The 24,142-nt window shown below is 34.1% G+C and overlaps 1 protein-coding gene across 1 annotated transcript in view; it reads right to left on the bottom strand.

The window, feature by feature from the left end:
• The window catches only part of NEB (nebulin), a 135,896-nt gene that overhangs the window by 11,171 nt on the left and 100,583 nt on the right, over nucleotides 1-24,142 (bottom strand). The window contains exons 124-148 of the mRNA XM_062578819.1: nucleotides 22,215-22,319; nucleotides 21,946-22,053; nucleotides 20,601-20,705; nucleotides 19,793-19,897; nucleotides 19,586-19,690; nucleotides 18,723-18,827; nucleotides 18,485-18,595; nucleotides 17,914-18,024; nucleotides 17,339-17,440; nucleotides 17,114-17,212; nucleotides 13,086-13,196; nucleotides 12,853-12,957; nucleotides 11,999-12,103; nucleotides 10,590-10,694; nucleotides 9,533-9,643; nucleotides 8,979-9,089; nucleotides 7,189-7,302; nucleotides 6,944-7,048; nucleotides 6,396-6,500; nucleotides 5,690-5,794; nucleotides 4,778-4,870; nucleotides 3,484-3,576; nucleotides 2,020-2,112; nucleotides 1,429-1,521; nucleotides 64-156 (exon numbers count right to left, since the gene is read on the bottom strand). Coding sequence (XP_062434803.1) covers nucleotides 64-156; nucleotides 1,429-1,521; nucleotides 2,020-2,112; nucleotides 3,484-3,576; nucleotides 4,778-4,870; nucleotides 5,690-5,794; nucleotides 6,396-6,500; nucleotides 6,944-7,048; nucleotides 7,189-7,302; nucleotides 8,979-9,089; nucleotides 9,533-9,643; nucleotides 10,590-10,694; nucleotides 11,999-12,103; nucleotides 12,853-12,957; nucleotides 13,086-13,196; nucleotides 17,114-17,212; nucleotides 17,339-17,440; nucleotides 17,914-18,024; nucleotides 18,485-18,595; nucleotides 18,723-18,827; nucleotides 19,586-19,690; nucleotides 19,793-19,897; nucleotides 20,601-20,705; nucleotides 21,946-22,053; nucleotides 22,215-22,319 — 2,598 coding nt within the window. The remainder of the gene's footprint in view (nucleotides 1-63; nucleotides 157-1,428; nucleotides 1,522-2,019; nucleotides 2,113-3,483; nucleotides 3,577-4,777; nucleotides 4,871-5,689; nucleotides 5,795-6,395; nucleotides 6,501-6,943; nucleotides 7,049-7,188; nucleotides 7,303-8,978; nucleotides 9,090-9,532; nucleotides 9,644-10,589; nucleotides 10,695-11,998; nucleotides 12,104-12,852; nucleotides 12,958-13,085; nucleotides 13,197-17,113; nucleotides 17,213-17,338; nucleotides 17,441-17,913; nucleotides 18,025-18,484; nucleotides 18,596-18,722; nucleotides 18,828-19,585; nucleotides 19,691-19,792; nucleotides 19,898-20,600; nucleotides 20,706-21,945; nucleotides 22,054-22,214; nucleotides 22,320-24,142) is intronic.

Raw genomic sequence — 24,142 nt, 5'->3', positions numbered from 1 at the left:
TGTTAAAAAATACATCCGAAATGAAGTTACAGGGAACTTTTTTCTTAAGTTACAAAAAAGTACCGAGCTAAAGTTTTCTTGATTGCGTTTGACTCTCTCCATCTCAGGAGTTACAGGTACTGGGGTTCCAATCCCCAGCCCCTCTTTGTACAACACCTGGGTGGCAACAGGGAAGGGTTTTTTTAAAAAAAAAAAAAAAAAAAAAAAAAAAAAGAAAGAAAGAAAAAAAAAGGAAAAAAAAACAAGAAAAGAGGAGGATGGGAGAGAGAAAGAGAGAAGGAAAGTAATTAAATACTGTGGAACTTTTAAGTATGAAGAATACAATGTCAGCCCTCTTTCAAGGCTTGCCAAAATAAAAATAAAAACTTGTCTAATGTTACTCTGAGTTTTGTTGTCATCTCACCTGGGCGCACATAAGTAACATTAGCAAGAATGGCAGAAGCGTTTTTTGTGAAAGCATATCTTGAGCCAAGTCACCTGAAAAATCTTTTGCATTTGCCCTTTTCCGCAAGAAGTTTCATTTAGTTTAACAAAGGATCTTGAATTAGCAACTTTCCCTCTAAGTTTTCTAAATGGGCTCACCAGCATAAACGAGAGCTGTGATGCTCTCAGGGACAATTAAATACAGCAAATAGTGTAACAGCAGTGTCTTTTCCAAACTGGCATAGGAACCTTAAATCAAGGCTGGATTTCACATCCACATTCACACATTCACATTATGTCTGAATTGGGTCACAGTGAATCAAAATTAGTCCTAAGCTGCTCCTATTAACACAGAAATCTATCACTAAATTATGGTGTAAAGCACTTGGAACTCTGCATGGTGATTCAAATGGAATGCGTCTGGAGCAGCAACAAATCTAGACAGAAATTCATTACTACGGTAAATTCCTTAATTATAAAATTTTCTTCATCTTTTATATTATAGGAATCTGGAGCTGCTGCCCAGGTTTTCTTTACAAACACCTGTAGGAGAGAAGAAAAGCATCCAACACAGCAAAAACAAGAAGAGAGGTAACACACTCGTTGCATTAAATTGCCTTGCTTCACAAGTGTTAAGAGTTCGTATTTATTTTTGCACTGCACCAGTGTGGTGAGTCTGAAGACTGTTAGAAGGACCAACTGTGTTACTGAGGAAGAGAGTGACATTCACTTAGAATATTACTGTTTCAGTGGGCAAAAACGGAACTATTTAACTGCTTTAAGTAAATGAGGTTAAAATTTCACAGTTGGAACAATTTAATGACAATTTAGTTAGACTTAGGTGAAAAATTAAAATATAAGGAATGATACTAACAAGCTTTTAGTGATTTGATTAAGAAAGGGCTTTTTAAAGTTCAACAAAGAATTTTAAAAAAATTAATATGGAGGAGTTAAAGGGAACTGATTTAAGTTTGAGGTGGTAATTTTTGTTTTATTTAGCAATACCGAGCTAATGTTCTCTTGATTGCGTTTGACTCTCTCCATCTCTGGAGTGACCGGTGTTGGAGTGCCAGTCCCTAAGCCCTCTTTGTATAACACCTGTGAGGTAGAAGAAAGTTTCCAGAAAAAAGGTGCTCAACACAGGCAAAATCATTAAACCTGACTATTTTGTAAGTTATGTTTAGTGTTAGGATCACTTCTCTCTCTCTCTCTCTCTCTCTTTTTTTTTTAATTAATTTCACACTTGTTCTAGAGCTGAATATTAAGGACATGGCTTGTGGTTGATTATTCTGTACATATATGAATAAAAATACATAGGAGATAAAGGGTTAAGATAAAACAAACATGGAAAGAAGCACCATGTTAATTTCACACCTTACCTCTAGTTTTGTTCTCAAAAGAAATGCACATAAAGTTGTAACTCACCCCAAAAAATTAAAGCACAATAAGGCAGAATAAACAAGTTAAAAATTACTGCCAGGGAGAAAAAGGTGCAGTGTGAGATTCTAAACCATTGAAGAAAACCAAAATATAAGTTAGGATGTTATTATGCAAAAATAAGTTGTTATAATCTCTCTCTTTTTTTTTTTTAAATACCGAGCTAATGTGTTCTTGATTGCGTTTGACTCTCTCTATTTCTGGAGTGACAGGTGTTGGGGTACCTGTCCCTAGGTCCTCTTTGTACAACACCTGCAGAATACAAGTACCCAGAAAGGTGAGAAGATAATATTCCTTCTACAAGAACTCAATTACAGTATATTTGGCTAGGTAATTCAGCTGGTTTACAGGTAAATAAAATCTGTGATTATATGTAAATACATGCACAATTTATTTTACTCTTTTTGTTGTTTTGGGGTTTTTTTTTTATTACTTTTTTGGCAGTTAACATTTCCAGGGATTTTGCTACAGGGTTAACAACCAAACCTTTTACAGACATGTCTAAATATATAGATTCTTAGCTGTAGGCTCCATTTCATTTTGACCTATGTGCCTACTGGTTGGAACAGCACAATTTTATCTCGTTTTAGGTCTCTAACAAGAAAACTCATTGAGTTTTAGCTCTCTTACTATTGGACTTAATGTGATTTGTAATTGTTTGATAAAAAATTTGCACTTCTTTTTAATAAAGAAGTTGCACAGACAATGCCTGGGTTGGTTTAAAATGTAATCATGTAGAGATATATTATGAATACACTGCTCATTCTTACTGAAAACTAGTAAAATACCTACAAGCTGCATTCCACTGCTTAATCTCATTGAAACAAAGAAAAATAATACAAAATAAAGCATTCAAAACAAGTGAAAACAAATGAGGTAACCTGAAGTTAACAAAAGCAGGATCATTTGAAAATATAACTCAAATATACAAAAGTGAACTGTAAGCACCATTAGGATTGGGAAGAGCTCAAAAGGAAAATAGTAGTCATAAAATCAGGAATGGAAAATTGTAAGATACTCTTTATATGGGTGTCAGCTCCTCAGAACTATATAGCTGAGGTACCAGTAATCAAAAGACCATATCCTACCTCAATTCTGTGTGCAGAGATGAGAGTAGGAAAGGAAGACTCAAAATCAAGAGAGCAAGGTATGGTTATTAAAACTTAACTACTTACGGAAAAAGCCAGATACTGCTTCCACTCAAAACTGTCACTAGGTTTTGTGACTACAAAAATGCCTCCAATTACGTTTTTCACAAAAGTTCTCTCTGGTGCTCCAGTTTTCTCAGGTTGATTGCAAGACATATCTGGGGACTTTTTGTTCCTAGCTCTGTGTTTAGAATAGGTCACAGAATAACACTTGGAAGTGCCTGAATGTAACAATTACTGCAAAATTCAGATATTTGAACTACCTCCTGCTGAATATAGGGATTTAAGAGCTCTGTTCTCTTTTCAGTGAGTTATACCCACGAGCCCCAGCACAGCTCTGCAAGAATATTCTCCCTTCAAATCCTGGATAAAAATGACAGTACCATTAAAAAAAAATAAAGGACATTTTTGGAGCGGAAGCAAAATGATACAGCTGAGCAGTTTACATAGGTAAGTAGAAAACATAGGTCACTACCGAGCTGATGTGTTTCTGGGTCTCCTTGACACGCTTCACTTCCGGGAGATCAGGAATTGGAGTTCCTTTTCCAATGCTCTCCTTGTACTTAATCTATAAATGAACAGATATCAAAAAAAAAAAAAAAAAAAAAAAAAAAAAAAAAAAAAAAAAGATTTAATTAAAGCACAATTGACACATGTATGGGTGACAAGTCACATGAACAAAAAAAACAAAGGTCATTTACATGTTACAAACTCACTGAAATATCGGGTACCAAATGGACTCAGATGGAAGGAAACCAACAAGGAATCTATAAGGTTATTTGTATTATCACAGCAACCTTGGCCTTCTTAGTATGCATTTGATGATATTTTTCCTACTGAATCTCATCCCCTTTAGTCATTTCTAAAACTGTTAGCTTAATAGCATAAAAAGGCATCTCGATTCACATGATACATAAAGAGCATTATCCTGATTTCAAGGAGGCTAAAAACTTAAAGATCTCCCTGGCTTCAACATGAGCAAAGAGTTGCTGTTTAAGTATTCTCACCATCTTTACAAGCAATCTGTTAGCAAATAACTGGAACTGTTGATGAGATTTCACTACTAACGGCATTGTACTGGCAGATTTTTTTAAATAGGCATAAATACCTTTTACAGGACTGACACCATTTGGTCTTGCATTCTACCAATGAAAGGCATTTAATTTTGTATTTGTAAAAATATTTAACATTGTTATGTCTCATCATCCAACAATTAAACAATTAATGAACAATTAATTTTGTTTTAATGTTTAATGAACAATTAAAGTGATCAATATCGGCACTATTTTCATTTCTACTTTAGCCTAATGAAAATAGCATTTCCCAAGAACACAATACTGTGCAGGAAACAAACAGCTAAAATGTCAGAATCTTTTATGCTAAAATAATGTCAGCATTCAAAAAAAGCATGACAAATATTTACAATTTTCAAAGAAAAAATACATGTATACCCTTATTCCAATTTTAGAGTACTAAAATTTTTATATAACATAGAAGTTTTACAAGAAATGTGCTCAAATGTGTTGAGATTAGAATTATGATGAGAACTTCAATGTTTTAAAACTGGAGTAAGCAAAAAATGTGATTGTTAATCCTTAGAAGAATTATTAAGTAATAAGAATAGGAAAAACTTTTTAAAAGAAACCCTTAGCCAAACAGGTTATTGCCAAACCACAGTTAGTAATATTTAAGAAAAAAGGAAGGAAAAGACTGTATTATTTTAAGTGGAATTAGCACTGGTAGAGTATTAAAAATCAATTGTTTTGTACCGAGCTAATTGCATCCTGGGTTCGCTTAACTCTCTGCATCTCTGGTGTCTTTTCAATAGTAGTTCCAGTTCCAATATCTTCTTTATATAAAATCTTAATATTTAGAATCAAGACAACAAGGTTAAGCATACAAAACAGCATTAGTTCTTCCAGAGAGTGAATACAGGCTCGTGACAGTGAAATGTACATAATGGTGCATCTTGAAAGCTGGCAATGGAGAACCTCTACTCACTGCCAAATAGGGTCAGTAAAGCTTATTTTGCCTACCTGAAAAGTGTCCTACTACATGAGCATCATTTGTGCAAAAAAAGGGACTAATTATTCATATTTGTAGCAATGAATTTTAAGTAGAATAACAATACAAATGTAGACTCATTTTAGGATCGAAAACTAGCATTTACTATAGTTTTAATTTGTTCTTTTCCTAATTTGTTTGGTAATTTACACAAATTTCTTCTACTTACTATGCTAATAATACTAGCTGCAAAACAATTCAGCAGACTTCATGGTCAAACATAAAATGTGAAATGAATCAGGGCAGACAGTTCACTTCTCACTGAAATAAGACATCTACAACACAGCAAGACTGCACTACCAACATATCCAAATGAGAAAAGTAGATACTAGTAATACTTCTTTAAACGCAGGACTGATTGTTTGACTACCTCAAAGCTATGTACATATGAAAGCGGTCAATTTGGGCTCTCTACAAAAAAAAGGGGGGGGGGGTTAGCAAAAAGTCAGATAAATCTACTTAGAATAAAATTAGCTTTGCTTGCAAAAGTCCTCATATATTTTTAAGCAGGTGAACAACCTAACCCTTTGCAAGGTAAGAGCTTAAAATAATTATTTTATTAAACATACTAAAATGTATTTTTTGAAATAAGCATTGAAAACAGAAAATAACAATACCGAGCTGAAATTCTTCTGGTTTTCTTTCACGCGCAGTATTTCTGGTGTGTCTTGTACCACAGTAACTTTTCCTTTACTGTTCTGTAGGTCCCACTGATACTGAAGCTGTTAAAAAAGTTAAATACCAAATGTTGACTCTAGGCCATAAAAACTTACTCTCAGTGTTCTTTTTTTAAGATAAAAAAAATCTACATGTTTGAAGAGGACATTTCAACGTCACTCTTAGTGACATAAAGATGTAGCACAGTTGCAAGTATTCTCATTTGAATTAGTAATAAGAGATCCTTTACTAAATTTACTGAAAAATCTTGAAAGATGCCAGATGGTACCTATAAGAACCTGTCTCATCACTGAAAGGTAAAGATTTCAAAATAGATTGTGGAGTAATTGTTCATGTTACTGACCATATAATCTTGCAGGTAATCCCACTGGCCTCACCAGACAACCTCTGGAAGTACAATTCTCTATTATTAGCACAGGAATTGTCAAAGTACTGCAGCAGAAAGGAAGTTTTTTCAAGAAAATCACTACAGCTTTTTGGTTGCCAGCATAACACATGAGTAGGCTGCTGCATACATAGAAGACCCCTTGATTGAGAATCCCTGAGAATATAAAGCCTATTTGGGATTCGTGACATTAATAAATCACACAAAGCTGCACATTTTTGCTACTTGACAGTAACAGTGTTTATTATGCATATACATACTGTGCTAAAGTTCTTTTGATTCTCACGGACTCTCTGCATTTCTGGTGTGTCTGTAACAGGCACATAGTATGGCATGGTCCTTTCTGCATCTTCCTTATACTTTTTCTGATACAAAACACAAAATTCATTCCATTAATATAAAAAGAATAATAAACAATCTGGCATTGCTTATTGCTGCATAATGCCCATCTCCATATAAATGTGAGTCTTCTATATCTGATATAAACTCAGGTTATATCTATACATAAGTGTTAATTTTAAACACAAAGTTACTAAGTAGTAGGAAAATTCAGCTACAGCTACTTAGAGCAAAATTAGCTTTGGTGCTGCAAAAATCAATGGAAATTATTATTCCATTTAATTCACATTAGAATAAATTAATAGCATACTAAAATAGAATTTCAATGTAAGATATGCCCCATCACAGCTCTAGGAAATTTAGTTTTGCCATTGTATCTCCTGAACATTGTGACAGGTAGTTATTCAGACTAGGTATCTGCTCATGTGTTCCCACATGAACAATGATTAAATCTCTTCACTCAAGTTACCTGGCTTGAAAGGTTCTTGACCTGCTGGGCATGAATAATCTCTGGAGTATCAACAACACTGGTGTAGTTGGCTTTCTCCATTTCTGCCAACTGTTTGTATTTGATCTGTTGGGAAAAGCTCACACTTAGCTGTCTTAATCACATGTATGACAACAATTTTTATTTGGTTAATGTAGAAAAAAATGCTAATGAATTTTCTTTTAAAAAAAGATAGCAGATATGATACATGAATTATTTGCACAGACCTGGCTGGCAATGTCAGTGGCATTCTTTGCTCTCACAAAATCTGGCGTCTCCAAAGCCAGTTCTGTCAGACCTCTTCCTTTGATTTCCAATTCCAGTGCTTTTTTGTACTCTTTCTGCAAATGAAGATAGTAAATTGATACTTTTAAAAGGTCAATGAGAATACAATCCCTTTTGCAACTTCAGATAGTCTCATAACACCAAAAAATAGGAATAATACTAATATAGACTCACCATTAAAAACACATATAACATCATTGAAGTGTATATTTTAATACTAAATTTTATCTACTATATACTAAAGTGTATATATTATATACTAAAAGTATGTATCTTTAAATCTTGAGAACAAACTGCACTCCTGCAGCAGTAAATGGAGGCACACTACAGACCAGCTATATCAAGCTCACTCTTCTTTCTCACATCAGTAATCTCAAGGTAAGTTCCTTCAGGTTATCAGACTGTGCCAGCACAAAAAAAAAAAAAAAAAAAAAAAAAAAAAAAAATTGTACAGAAAAGCAGCAATAGTGAAGAGCAGTATATAAAATGCATGCGGCAGTGAAAAGTGGTCACAGAAGTGTCATGCCTAGAATATCTAAAAATGCAAAACGTCAGGATTCTCTGAGCTATTCCAAGCCTTTTGGAATGAATATACTTCCTAAAAACTCAGGGCAACAGCAGCTACTCTCCCCAAAGATGGAAAAGATTTCCACTTAGGTCTAAAAGATTTCTACTAAGGTCTAAAAGATTTATTTTGTATAAAGTAGTATAATTCATATATCTCTATGCCAGCTCTGCTGAACTGAGCTGAGTATGTCTATTTGTAATATTCTGTGATAATAAAATATAGGCTCTCTGAATAACTCTAAAACACTTGCTGCATTAGTAAGTAAAAAATACTGTTGTCAATAAGCATGATAATCAGAATTATCTTAAAGAGTATTTTGTTATCAAGCCATATCACCAGAAACATTTTAAAAGTTACTTTTTCAGCTTTCAGCCTGTTGAAGTTAAAGCCCTTAAAATATGAGCTAAGCTTAACCTTTGAAAACAGTCACTATAAAATATTTATTATACCAGTCCACTATGTAAATAAAGCCACTGCTCGGCTTGCACGCTTGCTGGCTCACTGCTGACCAGGTCTTTCCATCAATGCTGGGCAGACCCCTCCTTGGCCATCAGTCCTGCAGCAGCTGACAACTGGCTGCTATAGCAGCTTAGCATTTGTCAGTCTTGGGGAGGGGGGAACTGCCCATAAGCACAGCTGGTGTTTCTGACACACCCATTTAAGTATGAAGCACTTGAAAAGAGCTTGTTGTGCACAGAGTATCTCCCAGTTGCAGAAGTATGCCAGTCTGCTTCCCTCATTCTAGTCTCTTTCTGACTTCTCATTTTCCTTCCTGTCTCCTCAGCCTTGGTTCCCCATCCTTCGTAACTGCTCGTGACTTAAGATACCCAGCTTGCAAAACTGACACTTTCGGTTCCTCCCTTTAGCCTTGCTGCATCACCATCTTGATTTTGTTTACCCCCTGACTGATCTGGCAATTGATCACAGGACCTGATTCCCATCTATATCCCTGATAGCAACATAAAATGTTACTTCACAGCCAGGAACACTGCAAGTTCAGGCTCCCATTTTTAAGCTTAGCCACCAAAAAGCAGCCTTTCTTTCTTTCTACTCAAGATTTTCTAGTGACTGACTAGTTCATATTAGTGTTACACTATCATGCACACTTATCAAATGGAGACTGTTATATCCATTCAGGTATTTTCCAAGCAGCTTTTGATTTACCTCATTTAGGATTTGAGTTGCATTCTTTGCTCTTAACATGTCTGGAGTCTCTTCTAAGGCTGTTAGACCTTTGCCTTTGACACCTTCCTCCAGATCCTTCCTGTACTCTTTCTGCAGAAGAAAGAAAACAAAACTGCAAAGCCAGACTAGATAGCGTTCTCCACACCACAATTTTGTTGCAAAAAAAAAAATGAAAAAGATCCAAAAGGATTTTTTAAAAAACAACAAAGAATATTGTAGAGGGTTATATACAAACTACAGAAACAGAATACAGGACAGTAAAAATTGTTCCATGTAAATTTAAAAGCCACAGCAAAACACCCCACAATGGAACAGTTGCACTGATGTCAGAAAGGGATACAGTAAATATGAATATAGATAATGAACAATGAAATAAATGTCCTTAATAAATTAGATCACAACACAAAAATGTGTATCAACATGCTTAATGTGAATGGTTAGGGAAAAGAAAGTGGTGAAGAAGAAATGCTGCTGAGGATAATTAGTGGAATTATTTAATTTGACAGAGGAATTAAACACAGAATAACTGCTACCTCGCTTGCTATTTTGGTTGCATATTTGACATGTAATAAGGACGGTGTAATCTCCAAGCCAGTTAGGTTTCTGCCCTTAATGGACTCTTCAAAGTCCCTCTTATATTCTTTCTAATGAGAGTAAAAAGAAGAAGGAAAAAAAGCAAAACAGCAAATATTTATTACATTTTTACCATTAACTATGTGAAAAACTATTGGAAGGATGGAAAAGGGGCAGTAGTTCAGTATTAACGTCACAGTGACAATCTGCTACAGTAAGTGCTGCAGGCAGCTAAAAGAATAAATCTTGTTTCTATTAAAGTCCATGAAACAGATCATTGGTTCCAGTGGAAATATGACCTAAACTTACATTTGTATTGTTTTTGCTTATTTATGCACATGGAGAAAACATTCAATGGTATCACTCAGACATAATGTCTAAGGGCCCTACACTATACAAGTGTATAAGTCAACATGTATAAGCCTTCATCTGTGACAGAACAAGATAAAACTTCAAACAAACAGAAAATAACTACTTGAGGAAATAGAATGACAGGTCAGTGAGAATACTATGATGGCAGAGACAAACAGGCAATAAACGGCTTTCTCAAAACTAGAGTTCTCAGGTGAAAACAATAACAAATAACTACACTGACATCTAGAAAAATCCTTCCATGGACTTTGGTAAATGACATACATAATATATTCTGTTGCAAGAGCTTAAGTGAAACGTATTTCATATTGCATTTCTCCTACAGACTCAAAACTTTGCTTTTGTTTTATTTACTGATAGCTTTTTCAGGAAAAAAATTACAGAAAATACATACTTTACAGTGGCAGAGGGAAATTTCATGAATTTTAAAAGTAGTATTTTGTAACTAACGTAAGGAAGCATATGATGTAATGTAACATATGATGTAATGTAACATATGATGTAATGTAACATATGATGTAATAATTTTTAGTCTATAAGCGTACACAAGCGTATAACTGCCTATCTAAATCACAGTGAAAGCTGAACTATGAAGAATATCTTTATAAAGTTTCTTCAGTTTAACAGTAATGATTTTAATCTTACCTCACTCTGCATGAGCTGAGATTCTTTTGCAGTAAGGTATGTTGGAGTTTCAAAGTCCAACATAGGTTTTCCTTTTTCCTTCTCATACTTTTCTCTGTATTTAACCTGTGAATAAAAGAAAAAAGTTACCCTCCTGAATAATCAAAGAACCAACTCATCGCCTAGAATGAGACTACTTGAAGCAACAGACCTCAGGTAAAAAACAAACTACTAGCACTAATTATCTTCCTGAGATTGACATTAATTAATGTCAAATGTAAAATCAAAGGTCAGGCTTAGTAAAACTTGAGTGGCCTCGAATTCTACGAATTTATTTCCTGTTGAAAATGATAAGCAGTGTGAGCTCAGATTTCAAGAAATAAATCAGAAGAAGGAAGACGGGTAGCTGTAAAACTCGTAACTTGAAGGCCCTCAGGCTGTTCCTGAGCCTGCCTGAGCTCAGCCAGGTACACACCAGTGGATCGCCGTAGTGTTAGCAGCAGGGTTTGAAAAGATGCAGTTCAGTGACTTGCTACCTAATTCTGCACCTCAGTGTCCAGGACATAAAATATCCACCAGATGAAGATATTCTAGATCCAAGTTATAGCATTCTGCCTTTAGGGAATTGATTCTTAGCCTACTACATGAGGTAATGATAAGATCGTTTGTTATTCAGCTGAGGAAGATGCAGATCTCAAATTAGAGCAACAAGTGGTGCCTTACAGTAAATACAAACTGATTAATGACCTTTTTCTTATATTCCTTTGCTACGTAACCTTTTTGCTCTTCTGTGCCAGGCAACAAAACAATAACTATGGTACTTTGTGATCTAGCAATAAATTCTCTCTTGCTGTAGAGTCAATAAGTATCTGGAATAAGGAGGATTAGAGACCAAATCAGAGAATAGGTGTCTCTGGAATGAATTTTCTGTATTCTAGAGGGGAAAAATATCAATAGACACATCTAAAAGTAAGTATTGTTTTGGACTGTTAGAGCAATTAAGGTAGCAGAAGAAAAATGGCAGAACTCTATCACTTGAAACTAAGATGAGTAAAGCAATAGAAGATATGCTGTCAGCAACAATTCTACTTCTTTCAGTCTCCACTTTCTGTGATTACCTGTCCTTTTTTTCTACAGATTAAATCATCCTGATAAATGTATTACACCACGCAACAAGATCTAGGTACAGCAGAAATAAATAACTTCATGATCTACTCTAAAATGTGGAAATTATACAGACGTTTTGCATGTGTTCTATAAGAGCAAATGAGCAAATATTTTTCCTTGACTACTTTTCTCTCAGTTCTGAGTGTTTATAAAGCGGACGGGCACAGAGATGGTTATATATTGGAGAATTTGATAGGATGACTTCTGTGATGGAGACTTTGGTACTGAGTAAGTGAGGTTAACTAGAAATGTGACCAACTTACTTGGCTCTGTAGTTCTGATGCCTCCCTTAGATGAACCTGTTCGAGATTATCTGGCACCACATGGTAGTGACCCTTACTCTTCTCATATTGCTTCTTGTACTGGTACTGAAGGGAAGGTGTCAAAAATCATCTCAATAAAAAAAAGACCCTCAGCAAATCTGCTTCTTAGGTCCAATCAATGCAACACTTCAATGGATCAGAGAGATATTAGAAATAAAAAAAAAATAAAAAAAAAAAAAGAGAGAGAGAGAGAGAAAAGAAAGAAAGAAAGAAAAAAAGAAAGAAAAAACGAAGGCCCACAAACCAAAACAGGAAGATTTTTCAAAACCAGGATTGAAAAAAAAAGAAAACACAGTTGAAACATGAAAAAGGCTTTGTCAGGCAATAATGACTTTTGTCATTATAAAATTACCCAATATTTTGTTAGGCACAATTCTGTACTTCTACAACAGGGGGATGTTAAACATAAAAATGAAATAAAAAAAGAAAAAAGTTTTAAATCATAATAAGCAATAAAGAAAAAAGAAAATAAGAAAAAACACTAGTTGTTAGTGAGATGCAATCAGTTAAAATGTAATAAAGAATGATTCCACTAAAAACGATTAGAGGATTTAAAATATTAGCAGTTCTACAGCTAATAAAGTTTTCACTGCCAGAGAAATAAATGTGATAAAGTTGCTAGTTGACTAGGAAGTACTCATTAGAAAGTAGAGGAAGAGATCACTACCAGGTGATGTCCCAGGAACAGTAAGAGAGGGAGCAGTTGTTACAGAAATAGTTAGCAGAGATCAATTCAGAATTGAATCAGTAAGAATGAAAAATCAAATGGATCTGGGGTTAGTTGATGAGCTTACAGCACTGGCGAGTTGGCTTGTACTCAGGACATGGTTCATAATCAGCGATTCAGACATGTCTGTGACAGGCTTATGAAGTTTCTTTAAATCTGCCTTATACTTCACCTACAGGTAGGAAAGGGCAAACAGTATTAGCAAAGGCTTTTAATAAAACCTGTGATATCTAATGTATTAATAACAAAGAAGGTCTTCATTAATGAACTTCCCAATGGGAAATGTGTAAGTAGACATACCTCACTAGCCATGTTGTGAGCATCTTTCATGGTCTTGTAGATTTTAGCCTCCTTTAAATCATACTTTGGCTTTTTACCCTTCTCTCTGGAAAAATTCTCCTTGTATTTAACCTAAATTCAAAAACAATCAAGTATTACAACTACTCTTGAGTATTAATTTGTTTGGTTGCAGAAGACCAAGAAACTCTATCTCATGCTGACAGTAAGCAGAAGAACAAAGAAGCAGTAACTTGAAGGTATCCATTGGAATAAAAGCCTTTTTAAAGATCACCTGACACGGAAAGAAAATCTACATCAGTATTTACAGAATATCAGTTGCAATTTTTCATTCAGTGCACAGAATGAAATATTCATAGCATCTCTTCATTGCAGAAATAGACAGTGAAGAGAATTATGTTGACAAAATATAGTAAATTCTGACCCTCTGAAACATGAAGATTTTTCATTTTATGGGAAGTGTGCATATGTAAGATATTATTGTATTTTACAGAGATAAACTGACACAAGCATAAAGAGTATTTAAAAAAAAAGTTACGTCTCTCAAGAGAAATATGAGCTATAAAAACTACCTCAAGACAAGCATTAAAGACAACAAACATACCAAATGCTTTTATATATATTGTTGCATACTTATTGTGTTCTATATAAAGCAGTAATAAAGAAAGATGATAATGATCACATACAGAATAATGATACAATTAATTATTAGGAATTAGGTTACACAAGAGGTTCAGTAATGCTTCCAAACCAGATCACATTGACATCAGCAGGATAAACCATATTCATAAACACAACTGTAAATCAGGAAAAAAAATGAAGAACTAATAATTAAATTGAGGAACAACTGAACCATGCTACAGGTTTTTGAACTCTCATGACATTTACAGAAATGTAAACAGATAGTTTTGTGTTAGTTAAAAAAAAAAAAAAAAAAAAAACACAGATGCTTGAATGCAGAGTTAAATCACATTCCAGATTTTACATTTTTGAATTCATTGTCATATTCTTGTCCATATAGCACCATATCCCTCATGCTACAGCACTGTCCCTCTTTTATTTTGCAAAATATTTCAACATTCAGATAAAATAAAACATATAGTGAAGCAGGCAAGTCCTTAAGTTATGTAATTGCTTAGCAAAACAAGTAATATCAACATTTTTGACATAAAGGGAACCAGTATTGATTCTGACCTCACAAGAATGAAAATCAAAATCAAGTTTACTAGTATCTGTGAAGTTATGTGTGTAATATTAACATATGATTAAAATCAGACCATCATGCCAAAGAATTCACTTTTTTTAAACCCAACAGAAATCTTATTGAAAGATCTGCACAAAATTAAAAGCAAGAGTTGCAGACAGACAGATGAGACACAACCAAATCAGGCAAGTGGATAAATGAAGTAGATTAATTACTGTCTCTGAAATAATTAATTTTATCTCAGGACTTCCATAATCTTATCAAAGCATGTTTACAGTACTAACAGGAGAACTGGTTAGCATCAGAACAGAAGCACAGAAAAGGAGGAGCTCATTATCACTGAATGAGAATGATCATTTCTTCTTTTTCTTGTACTTTATTTCTCTGGACTAGCTGCCAGTTTAAAGTCCTTTATTTCACTGAAAAAATTCTTGTTTTTCTTGACAAATATAGTAGCCAGCATTCAAACATGCAACAGTTGCATGCAGTAGTCATGGCTAGACATAGAGAAACAATAAACCCCTTTTTTCATTTGGAAATACATGTGCAAGACAGAAATGGCACAAATCTGTTTACTGCTACTTCAAAAACTGCTATGAACCACAGTCTTCCTGTTTTGCACAGCTTGTGGGATGGTAAGAAATAAAAGATATGTGCCCTTAAGGCACTGTAAGGCAGACTTCTCTGGGGCTCTGGGATTGATTTACTCATACACTATGCTGCCACTAAGCCACTCCAGCACAATGTGAACAGAACAGCTTGAAATTCTAGTGTGAGTATCCTGCGTAAGGTTCCCTGAAAATGACCTGCACCATTGTATAGGCTTGTCCTACCAAAGCACATATTTCTGTAAGTAAAGCTTATTTGGCTGCTTTTGCTATTTCCATGTGAAAGAGGTAAGTTTTCATGTTGCATGAGTGCACTGGGAACTTCCATTAAAAACAGTGCAAGCTCCAAGGCCAGAACGAAGGCCACAATAAAGTTTCAAGCTTTGTGTGCTGTTTTCAGAACAGACAAATTCTCCACCCACAGAATTCCCATGCACTGTCTTTCCATAGGAAAAAAGAAGGTCATATCAAAACGAGCAGCCTCACAAGTTTTGCTACATTCAACACCTTAGACACAAAAAGATCCAGTGCAACTGCTGAATCATAAAATCTTTAACGACTTGTAGTTATAAAGATAATACGCAAGAAAGAGAAAGATGCATAAAAATGGCATTCCCAGTTGTGTCACTTAAATTTATCTTACATGACTACTTAGCATATTAGCTTTCTTAAAGGTTCTCATCCATGGTGTATCATAAGATGCAGCTCCATGCCCTCTCATGTGTTGTTTGAGGTATTCTGCCTATAATGCGTAGCAAGAAAGCAAGATCAGAAATGCACACAATTACAGGATTAAAGTATGAAGGGGTGAAAAAGAACCAAGTAGTACTGAGATCCTGGTGGAAAAAAATTGTCACAGGAAACAGCAAGCATATGCTTCATGCTAACTGCAAATCAAGACTATTGTGTAAAAGTAAATAAGCTTATATTAATACAGCATATTAAGGTCAAAATAGAAGATTCTTTTAAAGGGCAGGAGTAGAAAATAAGTGACAGAAAGAAACTGAATGTTCACCTCATAAAGATGAATAATAAGAGTTAGATAAAATGCTGCTTCTTTGAAAGCCAATACCCAGAAAAGGAAACAAAAGAGAATATGACTAAGACCTCAGCCTTAATATTTGAAAGATCTTGTCATGGCATAATTTTAAGGAAATTCTATGCCTTCATTACTGACATTTAATAAGCCAGTAGAAAAGTTATTAAAAATCTCTAATGTAAGAATATTTTATGCTTATATGTGTAAGCTCAATGCTGATTTTTATTTTACTTTTTTAAAAAAGATCACACAAGTGAATAAGCAACAAATTTGTATCCATTTCACTACTGGAGACAAGAAAGGTACTACAAGTTTCAAGGCTTCTTCAAAAAATGGTTTCTAATTCTGGATTACTTCATTTTTAGGCAACACTCTCTTGAAAACCATCAACTCACTTTTAGAGGTACCAGTTGTCCTCTGTTTTATCTTCAGGACATACAGACTTACCCACTGAACCAACAGCATCTTGTAAGAAGGTCAGTTTAATTCTGCTGCATACCAACTATTTTCAACATCCACAGAATTTATAAATTTTTCAGTTGCATAGCTATTCAGGTACCTGTACATTTCTACATTTTACCTTTTGCTATTCCCAAAAATGTTGATACTGGACATGGTAAATGAAATTATAAATGACATTTTTAAGAAGACGGAAGTATAAGAAGGTTTTAGAGATGACAGAAGAATTAAAGGGAAGTGAAGGAAAGAACACAAATAAAACACAGATGTTATAAATTCCCTATCTCCTTCTATGAATCCTCTCTCTCTAGCCTGTACAGAGGAATTACTTCTGCTCCCACTAAGACAGTAGAATTTTAGCATCTGAGAACAATTCTCCATCAGTCTAATTTTGAGAAAGTGACTTGACCGGTCTTGTAGCTGTCACGCAGATTTGAACAACTACAAGACAAGAAAGCAGTGAATCAAGTCTCACTGATACCACTGTAAGCAGAATCAGGTGCTCAATCCAATCAGCTCTGGTTAATTTAACAAAGAAATAGCCTCACATCAGGATTTAATTTTTCAATGTGTTCCCTTTAAAATACTCCTTTAACCTAATTCCAGTTAGGATATTAATATTACTCTGTAAGTTAATATCATACGTCAGCCAATCCGAACTCATTACTTTTACCGCTTGAAAGCTTCACAACATTTTTATTATTTTATTTTTTATTATTACCTGGCTAGTTAGCTTTGACACCTCCTTTGCAAGTTCAATATCCGGACGTCCCAGCATTGTTACACCTATGCCAGCTTCTCCACGCTTCTTATAGTCAATCTAACACAGAGAAAACAAGAAGTATACAGCTTAGTAGTGACCACATGGCCTTCTAATTGCTTTACTGTATTTTTATACTAAAATTACTGCTAAGTAGTTATATAGAAGATGAAAAAAAACACTCACATCGCTAATTAACTTGGCAGCTTGCGTTGCTTTTTTAATATCTGGTCGATCTGCTATAGGTGTGTAGTGGAGCTTGGATTTGGCATCTTTCTTGTATTCAATCTAAACCGTGATGATAGACAGAGGAAAGCAGATTACTGATGTTTGTTTACGAGGAATGTACCTAAATAAGGACCCAACAGCGCTCGTGGAAGAGTGCATATGATATATAATTTTTTTTAATAATTTCACAAAGAATGGATTTAGGAATCAGTTTTTGCAAGTTGTCTACAAATGAATATGCACATGCAATTCTATCTGGTATTTGAAGAAATGAAATAAATTATTAAATTTGATTTGCAATACATTAAATTCTATCATGTTATTAAATATAGATATGATTTTCAAATAAATTCTTTATTTCTCTGCAATTTTACATCTGTAAATATTCACATCTTTGTCCTCCAGAATTACACCTGAACATAAAGGCTGAGAAGAAATCCCAGAGTAGGTAAACTTGTGTTTCTTTCAGCTGACTTTAGTTTCAGTTTGCTTATACAAACTATTTAGTTAAAGAAAGCACAAGATAAACTTACGGTACTCTGTTTCTTAGCCACTTCCATGGCATGTTTCACTTCAGGAGGCTCCAACATCACTGAATAGTTAGACTTGCCTTTCTCCTTCACAAAGTTCTTTTTATAATTTGTCTGTTGAGAGCAAAAAGAGCCATATGTGATTTTGCAATCTCACATGGACATAAATGCTACTGATACTTTGAACTAAGTTCAAACTATTAAGATGGATAAAATGCAGTCTCCTAAGTTTCAAAGTGGCCCCCAGCTTGATGGTCATAACTTACATTTTAGCTTATTAAAACTTGCTATTTGCAGTTGATGATTTGGGTTTATATTGTGTTTTATGAAAAATGGAATCTGAAGAAAGATTCACTCCCAGCACTTAGCCTGCTTGGTTTTCTTCAGAATATTTCAGTAGCTTCCCAATAAAATGGGTTTAGCCCTTTGTTAAAGTCTCCTGGCAGGGAATTCATCTTTGCTGAGTCCTTAGGCATTTTCATGATGAGACTATACCATGTACTCTAAAGTATGGAACAGGCAAAGGCATCAGGTAACAATGTCACCATAAATTGTTATCACATCAGTTACTTACCTCACTGACATTCTTGGTCACCTCTTTCACATGAGCAGTGTCTCGTGTCTCAGGCAGGGTTGTATAAGACCCATGTGGAAGCTGCTTCTTGCTATGTTCTTTGTATTTGTTCTGAATGCACAGAAGGAAAATAGGTAAAAAAACAAACAAACAAACAAACAAAAAAAACCAACAAAAATCCACAAAGATTATTAAAAGGACCTATTTAAAAAAAAACAGCAAATGTCAGATGTTTTACCTCAGACACAAGAGAGCTGACATTCTTAGCCAAGAGGATCTGAGGTGTATCTGGAACAACGTGGTATGTTCCTCGAGCTTTGTTATGCTTCTCTTTGTATTTTATCTAGCAGGGAAAAAAAGGTATGTCAAATAATGTGTATCTTGTCTTGTGATAATCTAAAAAGAAATAACTAAGTTGTGACTGCTTGTTAGAGCAAAGGTTTGCAGGTGATCCCATAGTTTGATGTTAGACAAAACTTTTTCTAGACTATATATTCCTATAGCTATCATGCAGACTCTTATTAATATATTGAATATATTCCAAGTTACTATTAAACATAATTTGTCTTATGTGTAAATAATACTTGCAGCTTAATTTTTTAATTTTCTCCAGATAGTATTTGCATTTGAATAAGAGAAATCTATAAATATACTAAAAAATCTATGGTGTTCAGACAATGTAAAATCTGAATTACTTATTTAGTTTGCAAATCCATAAACCAGGTCAGTGACATTTACAAGACCAAATTTATTCTTGTTTTGCCAATTTGTTAATGAGATAAACACACCAAACCAGATAATGAAGTTAGACTGAGAAAAACATTTTCAAACCTTTATTATTAATGAAATCATTGGATATTCATCATTCTGAGAAAACAGCAAATTCTATTTAGGATTCAAGTGTTAGAGAAAGGTTTAATCTGTGTAACTTCTCTTTAATAAATCCACCTTATCATTTCATTTTTTTCTGCAAAGTTCTACTGAATTCACAAACGAGATTCTGCTTTGAATATACTGTATTCATAGGAGCAATATGTCAGTAATGTAGGTTATGTAGTATGCAAAGTTTTAGTAGAACAGAAAAGGTGTTCAGATACTTACATCACTTGCCAAGATGGCATTATTTAAAGCCAATACTGTGTTTTTATCATCTGTGACAGAGAGTTTGCATCCTTTTAGGAATTCACGGTCCAGCTTGTATTCATACTGCAAGAAGAGAAAATACATGACAACAAAAATGACACCAAATCTTCAACATTTTTTCATTGTGAAAAGGGGAGAGGTTTCAGTTTGTTTTAATTTTCTTACATCACTCTGTTGCAGAGATGACTTGGCTGCTTGCACAAAGTCAGGCCTATCGGCAATCCAGTGCCAATGAGCTTTGGCTGCTTCATATTTTTTCTTATAATCCAGCTGTTTATAGGGAAAAAACATGAAAAAATAAATTAATTTGAGGCTATGTAATTTAGACACCAAATTTACACAGATGCAAATTCTCTTTTGGTCAAAACCAAATAAAGAGAGAAGAGGTATCTAAATCACATTAGTGCTTTCCTCTGAATTATGACTAATTTAGTGGGAGCACATTTGCTCTAGGTTTTCCACTGCAGGGTAGGGAAAGGAATATGAGGGACAGAGTAGATGTCATGACTTTGAGGAAGGTGAGTGTTTTCAGTTCCTTGCCTATCACAGTTGATGCAAGACCACAAATAATAGAAAACAAATGAGAGTTTCCTAAAAAGAACTTGCTCTGTCTGTAAGATCATCATCAAGGAGAATTTCAGAGGCAGTTATGCCTCTTCAGAGAAATAGAGAGGAGGTAGAAGAATAGTACATGACAGAAGATGTGACATACAGGGAACCTCATGTGACCTTCAAAACAACCTTTATAAATGAGCATTTTAGTGTGAAATAAATTAACATATATCTTATTCAAACAGTGTGAGAATTAGAAGGATATCTAAGCTCAATGAATTTCAACAGAAATGAAAAATAATTTCTCTTGGTCTCCTTTGCTAGTCCGAACCACTTTTTCAACCACTAGTCCCAACCCAAAAATGAAAGTATTAATAATAAATTAATTTATTTATTTATAAATTAATTAAACAGAACTCACATTGCTGTTTAGCTTGTAAGCATGCCTTGGAGTCTTAATATGAACTGAATCGACTATGACATTGCAATGAGATTTATTCCTCTCATACAGCTCTTTGTATTTCAGCTAAAGAAAGAAAAACATAAAAAATGTTTACAAAGATAATCCATCAAAGTTACCACTATGAACAAAAAAGTATCGAAATATGAAAAACCTAGTATTAACTAATTTGCTCCTAACTGTCAAGATAAAATCTAAAGAGAAGAAAAAGAAATTATATCATTATAACTTGGTATCAGTCATCTGCCAGAAAGAAGGGTCCTCTTCAGCACAGTTCCTTTGGCATAGCAAATATGTAGGTACAACTCACCATGAAGTGTAGACTAAAATTTACCAAAATCTCCAAGTGTACAGTAATTTTATCTATTTTTTGGCACCCAATACAAATAATAAAGAAATTTATTTTCTGATAGCCACACTCGATGCTTTCTGAAAATCCCTTTACAAAATCTCAGATTCAGCACTCAATTTTGGAACAAGAATATGTACTTCAATTCACAGGTCATTTCTGAAAATCTGTCTCTTAGGACCCACATTAGTATCTAGACGATTTTGTTATTTTTTCTGCTTAGTCTTATTCTTTATACAGAAAATCTGTGCAACATCTGAAGGACTCAGACTTCAAAGTGCTTTCTCTCACAGTACTACTCTGAGTTATGAAAGTGCTAATATCCCCATTTTATTTACGGAGCTCTTAAGAACAACAATAGAAACGTAAGACAGAAAGCATAAGGTTGAAGAAGGAATTAAGACCAGGTCTCCTAAGTCTCAGAGCATTACTCTGTCCACTTAATCTTCCTGTTTTCCTCTTCTTATTAGCCTTCCATTGTCCCCTATTCAAGAATCTATACATAATTATTTTAAAATAAAATCCCTTACATTTTAACAATGCCCACAAGAACTGAATAAATAGAGTAATGGATAAAGCGTCTAAATCATGACTGCACGGAAGTTATTTGCCAAAATAGGAAGAAAACCCAGAAACAGACTCCCCAAATCCTTGCTTTAATCAGTTCTAGCTCATGGTTTTTATTACTAGCAAAGGCTACTCTTTTCACCAGCAAAAAATGTTCCAAAGGCAACAGCAGAACTTTACATAATAAAGCTTCCTAAATACTTCCAGATTCTACTGCATTATTGAAAAAGTGTTATATTCAGAAAGAGTTTTAAATGAAAATAAAAAACCTGATTCTAATAAGAAGCTAATTTTATTACAGCATTACATATGGGTTAGAAATATCACATATCAAAGTAGAAAGTTAATTATGTGCCTTTCAGATATCACAGACAAGGATGGTTTACTTACATCACTTATTCTGTCCTTGACCTTGCGCACATGCAGTAACATTGGTGTATCATGGATTGTAGTATATCCTTTAGGCTTTGCTTTGTTATATTCCAACTTGTAAATAATCTGAAGATACAAATTATTAGATCACATTATTTCTTGATAGTCTTGGTGTAAATTGAAAAAAAATCAAGATGAGAAATATTTTATAATTGACTATTTAAGTACCATACTTCAAAGGTCAGCATTCACAGAAGGTATGCTTGCAAAGTATTGACTACACTTACATCACTGATCTGTTTGTTCACTTTTGTAGTCCTTAGGTGTTCTGGAGTATCCACAATTGTAGTATATTTGTCTTTCTTCTTTTCATATTCCTTTTTATATTCGACCTGGCAATAAGGAAGTAGAGTATGTTAACCACACCAACCAAGACAAAATATCTTCAGGAGATATGTTGATATTAAGACATCATGTTGCAAAATCTTTTCACCAAAGCCAATGAAAGCTGAACATGCACAACAAGCCAGACTTTGTAAACCCCTTATTTGCCTGAAAGGCTGCCTATCTATTTATGTGACTAGTTTTAAATTTCTTTCACTGAGTGTAAAAACTTAACTTCTATCCTAAATTGCCAAAATTGGGCTGAAAAAGCAATCTTAGCAGATCAGATATTTTAAAAATTCGTAATTGGACAAAAAATCTCATTTAAAATACTCATCATAATGAAGAGAAATATAAAACATCTTACATAACAGAAGAGAAAATAAATTCATTGAATATATGATAATGCCAAGCTATTTTAAGGCATTGGTAACTGTACCTTAATCATTTATTTTTTAAAGATCACCTTGTCTTACTCAGGAGTCCAATCCTGTTTTCAGAGAATTCAGTGAGAACAGAGTGTATATAAGGAATAATAATTTATTGCAGATAGTCTCAGGGCAGATGTAGGAGGTTACAATACATTTCTAAAAAAGAAATTGCATGCTATATAGTGCATAAGAAAAAAAAGATATGATTTTGAAACACAACTAAGACAGACAAAAAATTAGAAGATTAGAGACAACACAAATCAAAACGTGAAGTCAACTCAGATGAATATACAGGTCAGGCAGAGTGCTATTTTTTTTTTCTTTAAACACACTCAAACTTACCTGCAAATATTTTAAATTAGAAAATAAATAGAAATTCACTGACAAACAAATAATGTCTACTGAGGATCTTCACTATATTATTGTAGAAAGACTTATTAACTGTGCTTACAGCAACCAAGAAGAGCATCCTTCTTGTTCTCATGTAATTGCTTTCTACTTTGTGTTTCCAGCATATAACTTATATGTTATATGCCAGCTCCAATTAGTTAAGGTAGCCATTATTTTTGCCATTGAAATAACTAAGTCACGTGTAGGTCACTGCTAGTGTATCTGACTCAGTACATACATAAATATGTAACAGTTACTTAATGAATTGAATTTTCATCCAACTGGTAAAACCAATATATATACATAGGAATCCAGACTAAATAAAGGTAAACATAGAAAATTATCTCTTGGCAATAATACTGAAGTCACAGGCTGCTCAAAGGATCCTTTATGCAATCAGAAATATTAATCGGTAAGACTCTTTGACCTCTAAGAACAAGTAGATGAATAATACTCACTTTCTACCTTCCAACTCCTAATATAAACACCCAAAAAGGGAGGTTATTTCTGTTCATAATCTCTTACTATTATGTGGCTGCATGAGGTCTGCTTTGCTTAAAAGCAATAGGTAGAGCAAAAAATCAATGAAAGCATGACTTCCTTTCTGGACCTGTGTGCAATACTCTCCCTGTACCTCTTCTGATCGCTATGAGACATGAATCTGTTCTGTATCTAGACACAATCAGACACCACCATTAGGCAGCGTGTTAGATAAATACTGTAAACTTCTCTCCAAATTACTTCATTATGTTCATACAGATTTAGGAACTTGCAGGGGGTTAATATGAGAAATAGTGTCAGAATAAGTATTTGGTTGGGAAATTACAAGGAGCAGCTAACATACTTTCTTAAAGGTTTGGGAAAATTGTTCTATGTAAGTATGTGAATTCTTGTAAAGCAGTCTATATATAACTATTATTTGTAATGAAAGGGGAAAATGGAGGGCCAGATCGATCTGAGCTGGTTCAAGACAGAGTCACAGTAAATCTTGTTTCAGATACAGTGTTATC

This window comes from Rhea pennata, chromosome 6 (genome assembly GCF_028389875.1).
Source record: "Rhea pennata isolate bPtePen1 chromosome 6, bPtePen1.pri, whole genome shotgun sequence".
NCBI lineage: Eukaryota > Metazoa > Chordata > Aves > Rheiformes > Rheidae > Rhea > Rhea pennata.
Note: the sequence above shows the minus strand (reverse complement) of the source record. Positions and strands in the feature narration are given on the sequence as shown.